At 29.7% G+C, this 10,253-nt stretch overlaps 1 protein-coding gene across 1 annotated transcript in view; it reads right to left on the reverse strand.

The window, feature by feature from the left end:
* The window catches only part of LOC108740346 (GATOR complex protein DEPDC5), a 36,544-nt gene that overhangs the window by 15,246 nt on the left and 11,045 nt on the right, over positions 1 to 10,253 (reverse strand). Inside the window, exons 10-17 of the mRNA XM_025975300.1 lie at positions 10,160 to 10,238; positions 7,490 to 7,901; positions 7,024 to 7,215; positions 5,871 to 6,057; positions 5,370 to 5,462; positions 2,859 to 2,932; positions 737 to 838; positions 212 to 410 (exon numbers count right to left, since the gene is read on the reverse strand). Coding sequence (XP_025831085.1) covers positions 212 to 410; positions 737 to 838; positions 2,859 to 2,932; positions 5,370 to 5,462; positions 5,871 to 6,057; positions 7,024 to 7,215; positions 7,490 to 7,901; positions 10,160 to 10,238 — 1,338 coding nt within the window. The remainder of the gene's footprint in view (positions 1 to 211; positions 411 to 736; positions 839 to 2,858; positions 2,933 to 5,369; positions 5,463 to 5,870; positions 6,058 to 7,023; positions 7,216 to 7,489; positions 7,902 to 10,159; positions 10,239 to 10,253) is intronic.

Consider the following 10,253-nt stretch of genomic DNA (forward strand, 5'->3'; position numbering starts at 1 on the left):
GCTCTTTCCCTACTTTTCCTTCCCTTGCATACCAGTATTTTTGTTTTACTTTTATTTATTTTCATACAATACTATTTTGTCAATACCGCTGCCATTTTATTTAAAGCTATCTCTAACTCCTCCTTGCTAGATGCTAATTATATTAATTAAAAATAAATCAAATTCGTTTGTTCTAACTAGAAATGACATTCCGTTTAATATAATGTCTTACCCTTACTGCATGCTCAATACAGGTTACGCCTTCCATATTTGAAATTAACCAATTAACTGCATCTGCAGCAACAAATGTGGTGGATGGTAAATTTTGCTGTGCATTAAGAATATTTAAACCAGTTATAGGATGTCTCAAAGCTTCTACTATTTCAGCAGATGTTGCAGTAACTCGAAGATGAATTTCTTGAATAAATACACTAAAAAAGTAAATATAAGTATTCAATAATTTGTGTTTTTGAAAGGAAAATAGCAAACAAAATAAGTTATCAAGATCTTAATATTATGGTATATGTATAAAAACATGATTTAAACTATCGACGATACATATTTGCTGAAAACTGTTAATAATTTATTCAATAATGTTTAAACGAGCCAACGTTTGACGAAACAATTGTCAAGTAAAAATCTATCTAAAAACTCAGATTAGTGTATTCATTTACTTTTAAATATTCGCAATGAATTTCCACTGTGTAACGGCAGATTCTATTTTATATAAATTACATCTTTTTTTCAGGAAACTTACTTTTCATCATTAGTCTCATGAGTTGTGGAATCATAGGTTTGTCCCTGGGAAGTTTCGACCGCTGGCGAGTTGCGACCTCTCTCCATTCCTTTAGAACCAGATCTTTTAAAAAACCAAAAGTATTGTAACTTCATATTTCTACCAGTACTGCTAATAAAATTAGCGTTTTGCTTTCAAAATGTCTAACACTAAACATGCAACAAATGCGTATTTACAGCGATAGTAGTGTAAATATTAAAATCATACAATAAAAAGAAAGAACACAACAAATAGTGTAGTAATTATGTGGTATTGGCAACTTGAATAAAATTGACTTTTATTTATTCACAGACAAGTATATGGCACATCTGAAGCTTTGGAAGATATATAATGGATCCTGCCTAATATAATAAAGATTTACAGAACTTTTAAACTTTTGATTTCTTGAATTTTAATTACTAAATTTAATGGAAGGAATGTCTCAAATTTGATATTTATATGACAAAAATATTTTTAAAAACAATTTAATCTTATCATCTCAATTTTAATCCAAAAAATGAAGCGTCAAAAATAACAGCATTTTATGATGCTTTTAAAATGTTGTTAACAAAGTTGCAATGGTATTTAAGTCAGTTTGAAAGTAAAGTTGTCATTACCTAATACATAAAAAATTATATACCTGTGCAGTAAAATTTTAAATCAAAGGTTGAGCCTAATTTTTTAACTTCACATATTTAAAACATTTTTTAACTATTATGATTGACATTTTATTTCTTCTTTATCTTAAATGAGTAAAATTGCAAAAAAGTGGGACATTTAACAGTTACATTTATAAAATAAGAAAACTTATTTCCTGTTTTTTTTTTCAGAAATAGAAATATCATTTGATTAATTTGATTAAATTGATTATAAATTAATACATATTATCATAAGCCAGTTTAGAAGAAAACGTAGACCTAAAAATTTGAAGACGGAAAATCAGAAATTCAAAAATTAAAACGACTATCAAACAGTTTAAAACAATCACTACTTTCTATCAACTACTGACCTAATGGCAGTGGCTACGCCCCTGTCACCACACCGCAGTGAAGTTGTCTGTAAAAAGCACGCAAAATCATTTGGCATATAAAAGCATTTTTTAATAAAAGGAAGACAAGCAAGAAAATATATTGTCTTGCGTTTCTATAAAAATGCATGTACTACATATCTGCACCTACGAAAATAACCTGTGTATAAAACATCGAGAAGGTCACCACCACTACAAGCCCAAGCATTGAAATTTCTTTTTTATACAGATTTTCATAAAATAAATGTATCAAAACTGAGCAGTTGAAAATGTTTTTTATTAAAGACGACTAATAACAATTTATCAGAAACTGTTTATTTTTCGTACTTTCCCATATCCACGTAATCCACGCTGTTTCTAAAATGTTTTATGAAATGCCTTTCTTGCGTTTCTTTGCAATCTTTGAATCATATTCAATTTTCCAATACCATTAAAAAGTCCGTTATTGCTAAATTTGAATATGTAACAATTTTTTTGTTCCAATTTTTCTATTAAACATATTTTTGAAAATTTCTAGCTAGACTTCGTTATAATTTCTTTTTAATTCTAAGGGGGAGAGGCTAACCATGACCCCTATAATCCTCTCTCCTTTCGTCGGAATTCATTAATTTATATTAAGGGTTTTTTAAATTTATTTATTTATTAAATGTTTTGGAAAAGAAAATGGGTTCGGCTGAAAATTTTGTTGTGCGGGTTTTTCGATACTGCTATTAATTTACTTGCGTAATTTAAAGGTAGTTTATTTATTAAACATATTTTATTATTTAGCTCAGCAATTTTTAGAATATGATAGTATAGAATACCTGCAATTATTTATGAAAAAGTATTCATGTAACTCAGATAGATAGAATGCCTTAGAAGAAGTTGAATACCACAACACTTTCGTTAGTCATTATTTACACATATAAATGGAATACATTTACATATATATCTTTTGGGGACGTATGTAAATTATATTTTAATTTATGAAAAATGTTTAGCCTTTTAAAATACGATGTATCCTACTCAATTTTGAACCGTTTATTTTGATGAGATCTGTGTTTTATATCATAAACTAAAATAGATGAAGTCTCCAACCTGGCCCTCATTGGTCTTTCTGGTAAACGGTTACTTCCTAGACGTTCACGGAACGGCGAATTGCCTACAGCATTCTGGAACATTTTCAAGGAATATATTGTGATTATTATAATTTATTTCTTTATTCAAAATTTTTGCTCTAAATCAGCCTACTGAGGAATGCAGCAAGATTAATGTTTTACTGGCGTGCACAAAATTAAAAAATAAAACAAACAAAATTACATGACGTACTTGCAAAGGTGATGTTATGTTTGCTGTAATTAATATGTTAGATTACAAAAACTACAAAAAAGTGCTACCTGTTAAGTAGGGAAATAACTTCAATTTTTCATGAAAACATTTACTGGATCAATGTGGCTGCGATATTTCTATTGTTAAAAGTTTGAATGCTAATATTTAAGCATAAAATCTAAGATTCCCAAGAAAGTAGCAACAATCTGAAACATCGTATACAACCAAGACAAAAAATGAATAGTTAAAAAAAATTGGATTTCCTAGGTTTCCTGCTGCTTCGAATCGTAGAATATAAATTTATGAACTTAGATGTAATGCCACTATGTTCTAGACTTTGGCCATCCTCTCTTAGAATTTCTTATATTAAATGAGTAAATCGTAAAATTCATTATTATAAAAGGGAACAATTAAATTCGTCAAATTCTAAAAGTGCAGGATGCATCTAGCACATTTAGCAAAAAATGCGAGTATTAAAAAAGGTAATATTCAAAAAATTAAAAATTCCATAAAAAACAATAAAAAAAACAATAAACAAATATTAATACTTTAAGAGCAATAGTTTATGTGACTACAATCTAGGAAATTGATAAAAATACAAGAATTACATATTGTTCTAATTTAAATTGCTAATGTAACAAAATTTTTGAGTGTGTTTTAAAATACACAGGTGAAAGCATTTTAAAAATCAAAACGAAAGTGTGATCCCAATGTTCACCTGTTTGGTGACCCTACAAATTTAACTTCAAATGTAAACTAATAGTTTTTTTTTTTTTTTGATTTAAACTACTTTTGGTTCTTGTGGTGCTGGATGTTAGAGTTTAAAGAGCATTTTTATACGGTTTTGTGAAATGTTACTGTTGAAGTAATCACTACAGTTGCGTTTAATTTTTCAATTAAAATTCAGTATTGAGTATCGTATAAGAATTTTAGTGGTCGTTGATTACGAATGTAAAATTGAAATTTAAAATGACAAATATAGAAACAAAAATTGAACATTTACGCGCAAAAGGTACATTGTATGGTTTTTTCATCGCATATTGCAAATCTGGGATCCATTGTTTATAATTCAAACGCGGACAAGAATCAAGAAATACAGTATTACACCCTCATTACATATCTCAAAAAAAAAGTTGGTACCTTACAAACTCGATAACAAAGCAAGACATTCGTTTATAGAATGCATTTTTAAAATATAACGTTAGTATAGTAACCAATTACAACCCTAAAACTATAACCACATAAGATGAACATGGATGAAAGTAAGTAGTGAAGTGTGCACGTAACATTTTTACAGCACTGAACTATGTACCCTCCGTCCCCACTTCTGGATCCACCATTATAATTATTACGGGTGGTTTGGGACCTTGATAATTGATTTATAAATATTATTTCCAAATACGTTCATTGTTCAATTTACAAATTCTTAATAATTCCCTCTGATTTCCTGGTTGGTGCAATACGAAACATTTTGTAAAATTAAAGAAATAAAACTATGTATTATGCTTTTTAATGATTCAGTATATTAGAGTTTCATTCTATTATTGTTTCGGCCTTATAGTATCAAATCTGTATCAAGAGTAACTACCGATGTAGATGTAGATCATCATCATAAAGTCGTCAAGCTAATCTTCGCATTTCCCTAAAACTAGAACAACCCACATCCTTAACTATTTGCGAACAGTAATCTAATCTAGGTCTACCTCTACCCCTCCTACCTCCCATTTCGGCCCCTAATATAATAATCGTTTTATTCCGATTAAATTTATAGATATGAATATTATTAATTTTGCGTGAGAAGGCCGTATGCATTAGTTTCTAAATTCAATCAATTACTGTAAATCAATATACATAATTCAAGATTAAATGCTCAGGCGGAATTCTTGGTTCACTTATACTTTTCATACACAGGGTGTTTACTAAACACACGGAAAATTTTTGCCTGGGCTATTAAGTATTGCACCACGTGGTGGAGACTCACACTAACTAAATGCACTTGTTCATCCTGCATGATTTTTTATGGAAATCCGATGCACCAGGGTTGAAATGATAAATTTTTTTGCAATGAGTATTGAAATTATTTTCCATTAGCTATTACTTTTGCAACGCCCCGTGGTGTGTAATATAGGTACCATTTTCTTTTAAAATTTCATGAGGCAATTTCTGTAAAATGTAGTGCAGCTTCATATATGACAGTCAAAAAGTATTTAATAAAGTTCAATTTCGACGTGAGTTGTGAAATTTGTTATAATTTAATTAATTAATAAGATTAATTAATACCTGGTTAAGTGCTTCGTTCTTTAATATAATGGCACTCAAGCTTAGGCGCCGCTGTTGAATCAGGGACGCATTGTTAGGCATGCTCAAAGACATCTACAACATGCAAGCAAATTATTCTTATATTTGACATGCAAATCGATTAAGTGCTTTTCTACTTTTATTTACATTAGTTTATATTAAATTAATACAAATGATGTACGCAAAATAAAAAGAGTTATTATTTAAATGTTAAGTATTCAAGAATTTTCAGTATTAATAACTAATTTAAGAATAATCTAATAAAATTATTTTCGTAATTTACATTTTAGTTGTACGTACAATTTAAGCCACAATACACAACATTGAATTAATTATTTGAATATATTCTGTCGAATTACTGGAAAAACAACACGAATTTTTTCACTCCTTCGAAGAAGCTTTACGCAAAATAGAAGATTGCAACAAATGTAAAAAGTAAGCAACTGTAGGTTAGATACAAGTATGATATATGTAAATACTTACTCTTGGTTTCTTTACTGTACACGCTCGTTTTATTTTGTTGACGGCCGTTTCGATAAATTTTAAAAAACCTTCCGCATTCAGAGTATGATCAGATGCTGTAAGGGGACTGTATATGTCGTAGTGTGGTGCACCTTCTATTATCCTTTTTGTTGCGGAGTTATTTAAAGGCAAAAGATAAATTCGGAATCTAAAAACAAATTAAATTAATATTCTATCTTACATTTTCTCTTGCTTCTTTAATGATTAAAAATATTGAATGTTTTATTAATAGAAGAAATTTGATTGTTAATATTTAAAAATATATAGTTAAATTAATTTTGAAATTGCTTATTTTCTAAACGTAACTAAGATATTGGTCATTTAATAATTTTTACTGCAAATTCTTCATTTTGGGACGGTACACAATTTGTTACCATGCCGCTACAGAGTATAAGCAAACTAAAACATTTGCCTTGTTGTTACATATTATATGGCACTAAAGGAACTTGCAATACAGCTTTCCCCACATTCAATGTAATGTTAAGGGCTGAATGGAGCAAAGATATGTGCGCGTGCGCATTAGCTGACCGAACGGTTAGCAAACCATGAATACATAATAATAACTAATTTTAAGTTTATACACTAATACAATATGTTTGATTAGTACTCCGGAAAAAATAAGGAAGAAGAAGGTACATGAAAAAGAAATAAACTGACTCATCTTACACTCTCAGTGGTATACATAAAGATAAAAACAATGACCTTACCGGTCTACCCAACTGCTCCAGTAATGATGTTGCCCATTCGCGTGATGCAACAGTGCGTTCTCATTGCACCGTCCATATGTGACCACCATGTTCACATATTCTGCGTGCGAATACACTTTTTTTTGTTTTGTTTTTTACACTTAACTTATCTTTATATTTTGACAATTGACCTGTCTGCGTACCAGTTGTTGTGAAGGTCATGAGTAGGTATGAGTGTTTGCGATAACAATGGCCGATAAGATAACTGGGGTACTTTTGGTGCATATTTTTTACATTCTCTACGTTCTGGCACTATCAGGAGATGCACTTTGCACTTCCTTCAGATGTTACCTTGCAAATATTCCGGAATACTGATCAGACATAGTGTATTTAACCTTTACACTCAGCCGCTGTTTTTAATTACAAACCTCCAATATTTTAATGCCTCCACTAATAGGAAGTCTGTATCCCCTCTAGTGCATATGTAGTGGTCCAAATAGTTCCAATGGTAGTTCTCTAATTTTTCGGTAGTAAAACTTACCCAGGACACTTCATATGTTTCATGATATGGCGCCTGAAATCTGTATCTATAATGGATGTTAAATGAAGGATATGGATGCCTGTAAAATAAAATTCAATTTGTAACTATAACTTACTCATTCACAGTTACTTCTACAGTGGAAAAAGATTCTTCCGCCTGAAGAAGATACTGTGTGGCGAAATAATTATAAAGGAATCAATAAATACTTTAGAACCAAAACGTATTACTCTAAATTGTGGAATGCCCAATGCCCACAGTTAAAATTGTTTAAAAAGAACTTTAGTCAACAACACATTTTACACCTTAAATTTACTTTTTATTTCAAAAGTATCTAAAATAAAAATAAACCTTACCTTGGTCTATATCTTGTAACGGTAATTGCATTTCCGCTTAAGGAAATCTTATGAAAAATCCGTCCTATGGAAAGATAGAACACTTCAATTGGTTCAGTTTCTGCCCTTTTTCGTGATAGCAAGCTAGCACTCGACGACGTTTGAGTGGGGTACAATGAATAGTCTTTGTTTGGCAATAAAATGAGTTGAAAACCCTGGGCCAATCTTTGTGACACCAATTCTCGAAAAACTTCGGCGGTTGATAAAGGCTTTTTATAGTTCGTACGCTGCTGTGCAAAATCAGCGTTCACATCATCGGGTAACAAGTGGTAAAGTGAAAAGACGTAATCGACCTGAAGAGCTCTCTTGTCTGGAAAGTAGTCCGTCGTTATTGGAAGACACGCAGGTATTGTCAGTGATTTCCAATCAACACCTAGAATTATTGTTATCTCATTGTCGATGACTATTCGATGCATATAAGGATAAATGTTTCCTACTTGCCAAAAACTACGTAAGCAAAATCAATTAGTATTTATCTAATAATGTAAGTACCTGTTAGAATGTTAGTTTTGATTAGTTTAGTTGAAAATTATAATGAAAACTACATTGCATCTATACTACACTTTTGAGGCGCCACTAGAATTATTAAAAATGAAGAGGTAAAATCTTCAAGAAAGAAAAAGATGTTACAATAAAATATTAATAAAACTGAACTTTTAATTCTACTTCCACTATGAAATGAAATTTTAAAAAATAAAAAGCTAAAACACAATGAATTATTTTGTGTGATTGTGATTTTTAATTATGCCTATATTATATTTAAAATCAAGTTTTAATCTTAGGGACTATCTGTGGTTAACTGTATTAATTTTGAGGTAGGGTACATTTTCTGCGCATTTCTTCCAATATAAATATATTACATTCTCCTAAAGTAGTATTTTTTTTGGGAGACTAAAAAAGTATTAAAAGTTTTTAGTACATATTTTATAAATCAGTTTCAATAAGTTAAGCCTTCCACCATTACTAGAATAAAATTTCTGTATAAAATAATACATAGAATTATATCTACCACAACATAACTAAAGAAAAGACATATTTTTGTTACTGAAGTTTAGTTTCAAAAAAGCTAAGCTGTGAATTTTTAATAATGTTCTATCTAATTCATATCTAATTTTATGTAAAATTTCAAAACTAAAATATAGATTTTAAGTTGAATTAGTAGCAGCAACAAACTAATTGATAAAAACTAATTACTTTATTTATAACAGAAATAAATGTCATCATTTCTATTCTTCTTTAAAAAATTGTTGTTTGACTTGAACTGAATGCAAACAGTCTAGAATGTAAGTAGCTAATGCTTTAAAATTATAAATTTTCTGTTAACATTCGATATAATTAGAAATGACTAATTTAAGTTGAATGAATCGACAAGGCGGCCAAATTTTTGGCATCGTTCAACTTTTGTTAGAAAATTATTATAATTACTGGATAATTATGTATTGATTTTTATCAACTTTTAATAAAACGAATGACGCCTCATATTTTTAAAACAATTTGCATTTGTTTGTACAATAGCAATATCAGTAAATTATATACAAATGATTGTAAACAATTTGCAATGGTGAACTTGAATAATAAAGAGTGAAGCTGAAAGGACTACACTGACTACAATAGAACACACTTGAAACGAAGTAACCAGTTAAAAAGTAATAAAACAAATCTACTTTCCACAGATTTTCATAAAGAACGAACGAAAAGAAGAACGAAGTAAAGGTGTAACTTTTTATGCGTAGAGAAGAAGAAATGTAAAGCGTACTTCTGAGGAAGAGCATTTGTTTTATAATTAATTGTATTTAGTAAATTAATAAAAGAATAGAATAAAGCTACAGGCTTTGCCAATTGAACCAAACTGCTCAAATAAAATAAAATTATACTATATTTACAAAAATACATACAATTAAATAAACCTCTTTCACAATATAAGTGTTCTCCTTCTACAAATATTCGTTGAATAGTTACGCAAGTTCTCCATTACAAACAATCTAGTTACTGTTATTAATAATAGTTCATTATGCAACAAGTGGGCTTAATACGTTTTTATGGGACAAGCGGTATGTGTTCTTTAAGACGGGTTGTAACGAACATGCACGAGCGGAATGCAAGTGCAAGTGCAATTAGTGAGCTACAGATGCCATTTATCTCATAAAGACTTGACCCGCATTGTGCATATTTTGCTTTATTCAACAAATGCGTGATTAACAGTTTCTTTAAAGAAGTAACGTTCAACGACAATGTACTCACACATACGCGTTTGTCTAATATAATAAAAATATTCGCTTAATAATTATACACATGAAATTATAAAATTATCTGCTTTGAAAATTAACGACTACAGTTATAATGAAACTGACATAAACTACCATATTATAAAAAATAAGTTACTAGTGTCATAATGGAAACATTTACTGCGATAGCATACGTATAATCAGTAACTTACGGTATTCGTACGATATAATATTCTAAAATCGCGCATGTGTTGAATAAAATGGACTATACGATGTACTGAATAGAGAATGTATGTACAGATAAATGAAGCAAGTGCCACTAGTAGAAGTATACATATATAATTATATGTATATAAAAAAGGTCTAGACCCAACTACGAAATGAAAATGATAAATTTGATTCAAACCTATCAGAACCTCGTTCACTGTAGCGACCCGATGTCCAACGCAGAGAGTCATGGAAAAAACAACGTAAAATATATATATCAATTTTTAAACATT

The sequence above is a fragment of the Agrilus planipennis genome, unplaced genomic scaffold (assembly GCF_000699045.2).
Source record: "Agrilus planipennis isolate EAB-ADULT unplaced genomic scaffold, Apla_2.0 scaffold271, whole genome shotgun sequence".
NCBI lineage: Eukaryota > Metazoa > Arthropoda > Insecta > Coleoptera > Buprestidae > Agrilus > Agrilus planipennis.